This window comes from Salminus brasiliensis, chromosome 14 (genome assembly GCF_030463535.1).
Source record: "Salminus brasiliensis chromosome 14, fSalBra1.hap2, whole genome shotgun sequence".
Lineage (NCBI taxonomy): Eukaryota > Metazoa > Chordata > Actinopteri > Characiformes > Bryconidae > Salminus > Salminus brasiliensis.
The window spans coordinates 28,744,121-28,756,601 of NC_132891.1; the positions used below are offsets into that span (position 1 = coordinate 28,744,121).

The 12,481-nt window shown below is 40.7% G+C and overlaps 1 protein-coding gene across 1 annotated transcript; it reads right to left on the bottom strand.

Moving 5' to 3' along the window:
- Positions 1-623: 623 nt before the first annotated feature.
- Positions 624-7,096, bottom strand: LOC140577469 (uncharacterized). The gene is made up of 5 exons (XM_072697460.1): positions 7,084-7,096; positions 7,025-7,045; positions 6,408-6,505; positions 5,591-5,674; positions 624-743 (listed from the first exon to the last, which is right to left on the bottom strand). Exons 1-5 carry the CDS (start codon positions 7,094-7,096, stop codon positions 639-641), a joined length of 321 nt encoding a protein of 106 aa, XP_072553561.1. The 3' UTR covers positions 624-638.
- Between the last annotated feature and the right edge of the window lie 5,385 nt (positions 7,097-12,481).

Here is a 12,481-nt window from a genome sequence, read left to right on the forward strand (position 1 = left end):
CTTCAGCTGGAGCCGTTCCCGAATGGGCCAGAAAAGCTCTCATGTCCGTCCCGTCAGGCAGGAGAGGGAGGGGGTCGGAGTGTCTGGAGAAATGTGTGTGGATGGGGTTCAGCTGGCTCCGGCCGCCGAAGCGCTCCCTCCGTGCCAGCCAGCTGTGGAGCCCCTGGCAAGATTGGCAGCCCACGTTTGTCTTATCCAGCCCACTAACTTCCATTGAAAGAGCTCTTCGAAAAGTAACAACCGATCTATACAAGCCTCTAACGGAGCGTTTTCTCCTGAGCCAGCAGTGCATCCAGCAGGGCCCTTTGTTATGGACTGGAGTTCGGGAGCCGCTTTTTCAGTAAATCTGCCCAAGACTTTTAATCAAAGTAAACACCAATGCAGCAATAGATCCAGCAAATCCTCCCCTAAACCCCTTTGGATTAGGCTGCTCACACAAAACACCTTGCTCTTCAGTTTATACTGACATTCAAATGGCCTTTGGACCTGACACACCTTCTATGATATGCCTGAGAGGGCAAGTCCAGCTCGAGACCACACATAAAACCCAGAAGCCAGCTGAGAATCACACACACACACACACACACTCACATACATACTCAGGCATTCATATACACACACACAGGTGGGGGAAAGTCTCAGTGTGTCAACTCTGAATGTGTCCTTTTGAATTCATTGATAAACTGGCAAACCCAGCCAAACAGTTCTTGAGAATCTTGACTCAAAGGCTCGCCGAATTTCACCTGAGGAGAAAAGAAAACAGACAATTCTGAGAATTTATTTAGACCTGAAGCGTGTCTCAGTTTACGACATTTCACAGCCAGTGCTATCTATGCTCTTGCAATTGCAACCAAGGATGATGTAATACCACTTTTTTTCTTTTCCAGTACCAATACTACATTTTTGAGTATGGTCAGACTTTCACAATTCAGTTCATTCTAGCCACACTATATGGACAAAAGTATTGGGACACCTGCTCTTTTAGTGTTTCTTCCAAAATCAAGGGTTACAAGAGTTTATCCTGCTTTTGTTGGGGTTTCTACTGTCCAACACTTTCTGGAGCATTGTCGTGAGGATTTGATTGCAAACAAGAGCATTAGTGAGGTCTGGAAATTGGATGAACATGACTCCATCTCATCCCCAGCCCCCCAATTCATCCCATATGCATTAGATGGTGCACCATCATTCCAGAGAAAACAGTTCTACTCTTTCACAGCTCAATGCTGGGAGGTTATATACCCCTCTAGACCATGCCTGGCATTAGGCATGGTGCCAATGGGTTCATGTTTATCTGCTCCAGAGAGTCCTATTCTGTTGGCAATACTTCTCTATAGGGACTAGACAAGCAGTTTACATGTGCATTTGCACATCTGTGTCAGCAATGTGTGCTAGCAGAAGTAGTCAAGTAGCTAAATGCATTTGTTAGAAGGGGTGTCCACAAACATTTAGACATATGCTGTAATATCTGGTTTGAGTTGAGAGTTCAAGAAATATATTTTGGTCAACACTGAAATATTCAATAGGTTTCACATATTAGGGCAGAAGAACATCATCATGGTGGACTTTACAAGGATGGTGTGTTTTCTCTGTTGGATAGCTGTAGGGTATGGGCATGGAAACAATGAACATGCTAACAATTACACACTACAGGCTGTACAAAGTACCTTAGGGGGGGACTAGACCCCTATTAATACTTTAGTTTTATATAATTAAGTACGGTCTCTACTAAATACATGAAAAGAAATGGACGGTGGTATGTTGCTGTTTCTTACTCTCTACATTACAGTGCAGCACACTGGTTTAGCTTCAACCTGTATAAATAGCTGATGTGGTTGGGGCAGTGGGTGATATACACGTCAGCTCCTCTCGTCTGAGACAGATTAGCATGTTGAGCAATTAGCATGCTGTCTAATTCACCTATAATAAACAGTTACATTACAGATGATAACGCAGTGTCAGTGTCAGTTTATTTAGAGCTAGTGGGAGGAAATGGTCATTGTTAGTCACTGACATCATGAGAGTTAGGTCTTTCAGGGCCAAATGTTTTTCACATAGGAATAAATCAAATCAAATCAAATCAAATTTTATTTGTCACATACATAGTCATACACAGTATAACTTGCAGTGAAATGCCTTTATGACAGTCTGCCCACATCAAGCTATACAATAAAAATCTACATTTAAACTTAACTAAACCTTAACTTAATGAAGTAAAGAGGGGTCTGCAAATGTTTTGGCACTCTTCAAATGCCATGTCGACAAAACAAAATACATGTGTAACACCCAACCATCAACACTAAGTACCACAGCCACCACCTGGGATACCATAGCCCCTTCCAAGCAACCACACAGAAACCTGTAAGCAACATCCTGTCAACCACCTGGGATACCAAATCGATCACCTTGCCACACTGTTGCACCCTTCTAGTGACCACTTTTCAGCACCATAGCAAGCAGTTACCAACCACTTAGCAACTTCATAGCAACCACCTACCAACCATTTAGCAACACCAATGCAACCACTTGGAATACCAAAGCTCCCAAATAGCAACATAATAGAAACCACTTTGGATATCACAGCAACCACCTAGTGAAACCATAGCAACCAACAAACTAGCAACACCATAGCAAAAATATAGCTACTGTCTGCAATTGGGAACCACTTTAACTGTGCAACCATTCTGTGTTTCCTTAAGGAAATACACTTTTCTAATTCACTTCACTCTACTGTTCTGTACCTGCAAACCTAGACCAAAGTGTAAAATAGCTGGTTACAATTGTGACTAAATGTTTTTTATTCCTCCAGTATCCAATCCATTCCATTTGCTGCTGGTACTGGCACAATACCAATACATGGTGATAATCTAATGTCTGTGATCTCCTGCAACAGTTCTGTTCTAACATTTCTAACAATTCTATTTGTTTTCTAGCAGCACTGCACATTTCACAATTGTACCTTGCATTCAGGTAACAAATCTGTAATATTACATTTTGCTGCTGTTCTGTATGTTCACCAAAATCAATCTCACCAATTTCTATTCTATAAACCTAGTAGTACTATTAGCAGATGATCATGATCCTGGTCACAAACATTAGCTGCAAACCCAGACCTATTTTCTGACCTCTTCCTCAGCCCCAGACTCTGTTCTGTACAATATCAGCATGCTGGAACATTTAAAACCCCTGAGGAACATGGGAAAGGCCAGCGTGCTGCTGATAATGCAGGAGTCATAAGCAGTGTAATGTCCACACTGCTCTCATCTCTCTCTCTCTCTCTCTTTCTCCCTCCTAACACCCCAACCTTGCTCACTCCCAATGCTCAATTCCCTGTGTCCTCTTCCCTTGCTCTCTGCTTCTCTTTCTCTCACTCTGGCTGACCCGAGTTGCTTTCCTTTATTGGTGCTGTGGGCCTAAAGTTTGGGCTGTAATTGTGGAACTAAAGCAATTCCTTTTCCCTGGCTACCGGCTTACCTCTCACCACTGTCACACATTCACCAGGCCAAACCCTCACAGAAGACCAATAACACTTTTAGAGATGATGGATAGTCCTGGAGGAAATTGGGACGGTTGGGGAAATGTACATTACAGGCTGAGGGAAAAAAGGACTGTTCTCTGCGTGTCTGTCCTTTTTCTTTGTGGCATTATGGACGAGAGCATGATGCAGCATTTGAAGCCTAAACACAGCATGCAGGGCAAGTTTAAGTAGCCTACTTAAGTGGCAAAGAAATTTAAATCAAGGATCCCCAGCCTGAAATATAGCTAATCCTGAAGAATTTATGTCATTGTTTTATTTTGTTTTTCCTGATTGTGATCTTAACTTTTTAACATCATGCATCATAAACACATGCTCAACCTTTTTTTGTAATGACACTGCTGTAATATAAACTCCCCATCTTCACCTGTTTGATCTTATTTCCCTAAGCCTTATTAAAGAACACTGTGCACTGAACAGTTTTAGCTACAGCTCTGTGGATAAGTAGGTTGTTATAAACATTTCACATAGCATATATATGAGGCTGGAATTAAAAGGCTGGACATATTTGTCCAAACTTGTATGTTAGTCAATGGCTAGGATTACCCTAACTGGGCAAATCAACCAGCTGGATGAGTGAGGCATCATGGCATAGGTTCTTAATATATGAACGTATAAGATATGACTACACATTTATCTACATTTATACAACAAATATAAAGAAATCAAAACAATGGCATATATATGTTTGGCAATGAATTGAATGTTTGGATGAAATGATCCCTAAAAGGAATAAAGTTAAAGATGATTCGTTTTAACATTCTAAGCGAGTATGTTATAGTATATAATAGTATAGTATATTATATTTGTTGGTTTATATTTGTTTAAAATAAATGTTTGGACACAATTTTAGATAACTTGCACCAAAGACCAGAATTAGCTTGTAAAGCCTATTGCCTCTACAATGATTCTTCAAATCTTGGGGGCCACGGGTTCCTCTAAGCAGCTGCTCAGCACTTCGGAAATGAAAATAACTGATCCCTACAAAGCAGAAGAAGGCTATAAGAAGAAGATATAGCATTTTTGGTATAAATTTCCTGGGTTCACGATGTAATTAAGTGACAGGTAAAATAAATGACAGGTAGCAGGAATGATGGAGGTCATGTTGAGGTCTGGAAGACCAAGAAAACTCATATGATTGCTATACAGGTAAATCAAAACCTCTGTTTGACTGCAAAGGCCTTCTGGGTGATATTGCACTATTTGACCATGTAGCAAAACCTGCACAAATATGGAAGAGGTTTTCAATTGAAACATGTAAACAAGCCTGATGTATTTTGGATGTCCTGTGGATGAGCAATGGTATATTTGAAGCGAAAGTGCGTTTGGGGAAAAAAGGAATTCAGAAAAAGCCTTTTACAGAGACAAATAGTTAAAAAGCTGCTACAAAAAGAGTTTGCAGCTGATTTACTTGCCAAAGGGGTTACTAAGCACTGACCATGCTTTGCTTCAGTCCTTTTATTGTTATTTCGAAACTGTCAAAGATAGAAATAATAAAAAAAAAGTAATCTTGCTTTGAAAATGTGTGATTGTTATGCTTTTTGGAAATCAGGTCATCTTTTACTCACTTAGTTATTCACAGTAACAAAAAGTTTAATCAGGGTGCCCAAACTTTTACATGCCACTTGTTAAAATTCTTTCAAACATTTTTCAGCGGTGAGCTCATTGTCAAACATGCAGCAGAAAGCTGCCAAGTCCATAGTAAGACAGTGGATTTGTGTTTTATAGTCTTATGAGCACAGTGTAAGTCTCCAAGCTGACATGTCGGCTTCAGAAAGTATTAGTAAACCATCAGCTTTATAGACAGTGCATCTCAGGACGTACATCACAACAGAACTAGGCTCTTTTCTGACAGCATGGAGGGGGAAAATAAAGTGTAGTAACCTTGAGGAATTGGCTGGCTGAATTATACCCCTCCCTCCTTCTCATTCTCCACCTTGTAGAGATAAGCAGAGAAGCAATCGAGAAGGCCCATCTCAACAAAACAGGGGGCTCCTGGCCCATCCGTCTCCCCGGGCAACACAACAAAAGATATTGGAATAATAACTCAGGGATTACCAATATGTCAGCGTAGACTTTCCTCATCTCCTCGCATTTCTTCGTCAGGTGGTTCAGTTCGGCCTCGTACTTCTCGATGGCCGTCTACAGCCGGAGATAAAAGTAGAGCAGGAGTTAGAGGTAAGCTTTCTCAATCTGCTGTTCTCATTCTTGGAGAAGCTGTACAGGCATGCTAACGGCAATTGACCTCTAAGGTTGTTATTACTACAACTTGTTTCCAACTATTTGGTTTCAAAGAAGCCTTTATGGATGTACAGTGAGTGATGGAATTCTGTCCATTTGGTCTAGAGGGAACTCTTTCTCAGAAGAATGCTATTATTCACAAACTACTATAATTACTGGCAGATTTAAGGAAGGTGTCCTTGTACACAATGTTTACCATTCCAAACTGTTAAGTGAGCAGTTTGGAAAGATACCAAAAGAGGTCTGGAAAAAGTTTCTAGAAAAATCCAAGCCAAAAGCCATTTAAAGACCTTTATCCAGAGTGCAGCTCAGCTGAAGGGTGTTTATACTATAAAAGGGCATTTAGACTATACAGTTAGTAGGAAAGTCAGTTGACTCCATATGATTGATAACAAGTAATGGTCCTGGAGATGTACCCTCTGGATAGTTTAGAGCCAACACACCTGAGTCTAAATTTGTGCTCCTGTAGGTCTTTATAAACTCATGTTCTTTAGGGCCAAGACTGGCCACCCCAGCATCACACAATATTTACCATAACGTTTTCCAAAGAAGGCCTAAAATTTACAACAATATCAACACAATTTTAACAGAACAGCAATTGATAAAACATTCAGATCAGAAAATGTAGAATTACCTTTAAATCCTTGGTGAATTTGGCATGCTGGCTGCCTAGGTTTTTCCCCTTGTATGTTTTCCTGTACTGAATGACCTTCTGTAGCTCATTCTTCACAACTAGAAGGTGACACAAGGTAGAGATCATCTATCTTCTGTGCTCACTGAGGTAGATCCTTCTTTTAAATGGCCTCTTTCGGCAGGCCACACATAGCCACAATGGAGATCTTACACCAGTGTCAACTTTTTGAGCTCATAAACCAAGCCATCTGAGCCCATCACCACAGTGAAAGTTACTATTGCTCATGGTTAAACCTGACAGCAGCACATCAATCATCGGTGCGAGCAATACTTCTGCACCTTCATCCACTTATTCGGTGACATTCAAGCAAACAGCAACAAGTTTGTAGCCAATACGGGGCGACTTTTATGTCTGATATGCATATCCACACTTTAGGAAACGTTTGGTGCCTCTTTCTGCAAAGTGCACCTTTTTGAAGGGGGTCGAGTAACATCTGACAGGGTGATATCCCATAACCAGAAACATTTAATCAAGCACTTTTTCCCCCTGATGTTTATATACATGTTCTCAGCTGCTGCATCATTAAGTGAAAATACATTAAACAGTGTAATACTTACCATCCACCTCAGCTGTTAGGCCTTTAATTGAAGCTAATGGAGAAACCACAGAAATACACCATCAAAAGGCATTCAAAACAGCGCAAAAAAGGCCACCATTCCAATCTTCACTTTTTTGATGCAGTTTTTGATTAGCTTACCCCCTGGGACAGTCTCGAATTCTGCCAGCTCCCGGAAAAAAGTGGCCAAAGAGGGCTTGTGCAACATGATCTGCTCCACAAGGGCATGCATCAAGGTGAACTTCCTCTCGTTCCCACGCAGTTGCGCGAGCTATCCGGAGGAGAAGGGAAGGAGAAAAGGCCATAAGTGATGAGGTGAGGGGGAAGACTTTTATGCACCTGCACCTCCACCTGAGGAAAAAAAAAGCAAGCACAAGCAAGACCCACACACACACACCTTACACAGCACTCCTATCAGGATAGAAGGCACCTGATATGAGGAAAATTGTAAATAAACTGGTGTTTACTTGTGTGCGTATTTACAAGAGTGAGGGAGTTTTTGCGAGAGACAGCAAGAGCCCAAGGCCAAAGACACTCAAAAAACACATGTGCTATTTACCCACAGTAACTAAAAATGGAACATTTCTATGTCCTTGTAGTCATACTGAAGCACGCTTCTTCTGTGTAGGCAGAGAAGCACTGCCTCTCCTTGACTTCCTACTGTAAGGCAACAAAGAGTGCTCTGAGCTTGGGTGGGTGTGTTATAAATATGACAGCTCAAGGTAGGAAGGTTGTGTGGTAAGTCCCACTTGCTTTGACTCATCACATTTTTCAAATACAGTTGCCAGCTAAATTTATCTGTTTGTATACACTGTTGAGTTTACCATGCGGATATTGATCTTCAACTTTTAAATGAAATGAAAAAATAAAAAAATTACAACACAAACCCCTTAATTCAACTTACAGTTCATGTTTTATGTGCACCTAACTTTAAAGACGTAACCATGTACTGCCATACAGGCGCATTATACAAGTGGCCAATATTACTGTTATTATGGATAATGTTTTCAGATTAAGGAAGGCATTCTCATGCCAGTGGTAAGGCAGGGGTTAGAAACAAAAGGCCAGCATCCAACAAAATTAGATTTCTCTACTCTGACACAAGAGTTGTATTTGTGTAAAATCCAGGAATAGTGCTCTACCAACTCAGTCCTCATGCTTTCGCTTTCAGTGACGGTTCTGTATCTCTCAGGTCATCCACAAAAACCTAAGCACAAATTGGTGGCTCAACGCGCAAATTACACTTCCTGCCTGTAGGGGGAGCCCAGGAGCAAAAAATGCCAAAAGTACTGGGGCACTAGCTCATTCATTGTTTGTTCTAAAATAAAGGGTATTAAAGAAGAGTTTATCCTGCTTTTATTGAAGTAACTGTTTTTACTGTGCAGGTAAGATTTTCACATTTTGTGACTAGAGCGTTAGTGAGGTTGGGATGTTGGATGATCACCAACTCACCTCATCCTCAAGTCCCCAACTCATCCCAAAAGTATTGGATGGTGCATCATCCACACAGGTCCACTGATGCACAGCTCAATGCTGGGGGGCTTTATACCCCTTTAGCCTATTCCTGGCATTAGGCATTGTGCCAACAGGTTCATGTTTATCTACTCCAGAGAGTCCTTTTCTATTGGCAATACTTCTCTACAGGGTCTAGACCAGCTGTGGGTGTGCATTTGCACATCTGTGTCAGCAATGGGTGCAGCTTAAAGTAGCTGGTTGCATTCATTAGAAGGGATGTCCACAAACATCTCAACATATAGTGTATATAGGGTTTTGGCCCTCCACAACTGGAGTTCCCCAAGCTCAGCAGAATGGATTTTATTCCAGAACTGCCCCCTAGTGGAGATGTTTGAGCCCTGACCCACCTTTTAGTAAATAAACATTCCTTGTCAGACTCTTAATTTCAGCTAGGGAGGAGGGACCAACAGATCTTCAAATTCAGAAGCAGAACCAATCAAAAATTCCCCATTAGTGGCAGTGGTGGTTCAGTTGTTGGTCACTGGGTTATTGATTATAGAGTTGTGGGTTCGATACCCAGGTTTGCCAGGTTCACCAAGCTGTGTCCTTGTGGCCTCTGGGTGCTGCAGCGAAGGTGCATGTGTGCCCACTGTATCTAGTGTGTATGTGTGTGTTCACTGCACGGATGGGTTAAAGGCAGAGTCCTAATTCTATCCGTGTCCAACACCAATGGCAATTAATTGCTAAAATAATAGCTAAAATTACTTTGCTTACACAAAGTGGACTTATGACATAATAGCTTTGGATAATGGTTGACGCTCCAAACTCCTCCTACTCAGCCCTGTATAAACCCTCATTCTCACTCCATCATTGCATCAAACAACTTTGCACACTTCACCTCACTATCTCCTCCCCTCGTCACCTTTTTTCTCATCTCTCACGGGAGGGGCTTCGACTTCACGCATCTACCTAAAAGTTCCGAACTCCAGCCTACAAAAGTCCACCTCCCTGTTCCAGTTCTCAAAGGCATGGGTCATACTAGCAAACTACTACTTATACACTTCACTATTTATTTACAGTGCACAGTTTGTTTTCCACCAAATGTGGAATTTACTAATGTTTTTACTGGTACCTAACGAAGATGTTCTCCAAAGATGTTACCAACCCCTTTTTTAAAGCACTGTGTGAACCTGCAGAATTGAAACAATCACAGACTGTTAGTGGGACATGAATATGCTTATTGGGACGCAATCATATTATAGCTTTGACAGAGGCTGCATGTGCAACTTTAGTGTAGTGTAGACTGTCAGTCAGTGGCCCAATTGTCAGTCAATTAGCCACTTCAGCCAAAACGTAATAAACATATGTAGTTTTCCATCAGTAAACTAGAATGGGCCTATTTCCTAAAGTGGACAAAAAAACCAATAAAAATCAGTACAGCCCCTTAATATTTGACTGTGTGTAATTGGCCTGTTAACTCAAATAAGTTTGACAAAAAGTACAGACAGGTATGTGATCAATGCTACATGTGTAGTTGCTGTTTAAGCACAACATACAGTGTTTACAGCTAGCATACTTTTGTCTGCATGAGACTTGCTTGACAATCTAGTGTCACAAAAAGGAGACAATTAATGTTTTTGTTCAGGAAAGGGAAAAACTATTGTTTGAGCGTGTAAAACTGCTAGTAAGTGCTACATTTCTGTGACCGTGGTCAAAGAAGAGGCCTGTCTTCAGAAGGCGGCCTCTAGATTTGTATTGAGAGCTGGTGCAGGAGGGAGGCTTAGTGGTACTCAAGGTAGTGGAGCTAAGAAGCCTCAGAATCCCTCTCCAAGCCAACTGGGTACTGTTGCATCCTTTAGTCGCATTTATCATCCTACCCTTTTGAACTTTCTCTCCATGCTTGGGTGGACCCCCTTTCAGCTCACATTCACTCACCTTAGCCCCAGACACCTTACTTCCACATTGGGTAAATGCCATTAGGCTAGGGACACCCCATGACAGTTTGTTATATGTTGGCAGGTGGCAAGTGGTTCGTAGCACATATGACTTTCATGGGCAGTGTGAACACGTTACATTTCCTTTGGGATCAATAAAGTATCTATCTATTTATTTTGAATTCTATTTTATTTTGAGAGGTAGGGCAGGGAAGGCAAGGAACTGAGAGGCAGCATCCAGCACAATTAGTCTGCTCTGATACAAAACAGAACCTGGTAATTAAAGCAACACCTTCATTTTCACCCTAAAATGACTTCCCATTTAGTTTCAATATCATTGTGATGCTTTACATGGTTGTTAGAGGTAGAACAGAGTTGCTGCCATTGCTACTTCGGGATCAGCACGCTGCTAACTGCAGTATGTAAATGTAGAGAAGCGGGCAGGATAATCCTTGGGAGAACCGCCTGAATCTATTAATTTATCTGTGCATCCTGTTAAAAAACATTTAGGGGTTGCATTTATGAGCCCAGACATTAGCAATAAAGAGGTGGGAGTTTAAGTGTAAATGTATGTAGAAGGCAGGAATAATGTTTTATGTGGTATGTGCACATTTTTGGTCAAAGTAAAATCCTGTGTAATTACATAATTACACAGCTAATTACTAGCCTTGTAATGAAAGGCTGTGATTTAATTTGATTAACAAAATTAGATTCACAATTCAATATTCCTAAGAAAAATGAACAATGATTACTGTAATCATGTTGCTGCACAATTTACAAACAACACTAGAGCTGGGTGGCAAGAAGAGTGTGGCATGACATAACCAATGCAGGAGTGGGTTGATGGCAGGGTTGGGTACTGGTCACATTTGAATTGATACCAGATACCTGGAATTAAGTACCGGTAGCCAACAGTACAGATTTTTGGTACTTTACTATCTATTGTAAATCTATTATTATCTATGATAATAAATTTGTCATTTCAGTTGTAAAAAAAGTCCAAATGTCAACATTTAATTTATTTATAACATTTTACACACCACACAAAATAAAACATGATATATCGTACACGTAAACGTTTCTTATATGACACTTTTCAGCTTTTAGATTTATTTTGTGTTTGACCAGGTTTTTGCTCCACGGCTAGCTTTGCATTTCTAGCATTTCTAGAAATATTGCAAAGATAGTTGTTTGTATCAAGTTTTTAAAAATGCAACCACACTTAAGACTGCTTTCAGCTCGCCACTGCCCTGACTATGTGCTACTGGAACTGCAATTTGGCACAGACTGATTTGACTTAAATCAGTACTTGGTAGTACTGATGCAATTCTGTTGGTACCCTTAAAAGTAACAACTTCGGTACCAACCCTAATTGATGGTTGGGGTAGGTTGTGTAAACTTGCAAACTTTGGTGTACGCTGCAACTGCATTAGATAAATGAACAGAATGCCTATTCTTTACAATGCACTCTTACTTCCCTGCAATGCACATGGTTACATTTTTCATAGCCATATCACAATGTCACAATGCATTTCTACATTATTACTAATTACAAAGTCACATCATGAATTATTTTCTGGTTTAATTTACATCTCGAGTCCCGAATCTGCAAGTTTGTCTCTTTGTCTAGAAATTATATAACCAAAGTTTTTTTTTCTTTCAACAGACACAAATGCACTCTTGACTGAGAGATTACAAGATGAACTTTCCCTAGAATGTTTTTATCACCATCAATAACTAACGTCTAAAGGTTAAATCCTCTAAAAATAAGCAATCCAACATGTAATTAAACTAATGATTAATAACGCTTTTGTCTACCGTACATGGTCAACATGGGTATCTTTGTAGATCTGTTTTTACTATTTAATAATATAGCTGTTGTGCTGCTGCCTCCTCACAGATAGCTTTTAATTGAGGCACAGAGGAGGCTCAGTTAATCCTGGGATGTTTCTGGGCTATGTTGTTGACCAATTTAAAGCCCAAAGCCACTCCCAGAGGACCAGTTCGCTATAACAACGGATGGCAGTTTACTTCACTCTGACACTGTGCCCAGAAACAGAAGCAATAGC

Excerpts from the sequence above, each read along its gene's own strand:
- LOC140577469 (XM_072697460.1), bottom strand. Across the intron at positions 5,675-6,407 it reads AATTCACCAAGGATTTAAAG|ACGGCCATCGAGAAGTACGA; the intron begins GTAATTCTACAT and ends CTCCGGCTGTAG. Across the intron at positions 744-5,590 it reads AAGTCTACGCTGACATATTG|GTGAAATTCGGCGAGCCTTT; the intron begins GTAATCCCTGAG and ends TTTTCTCCTCAG.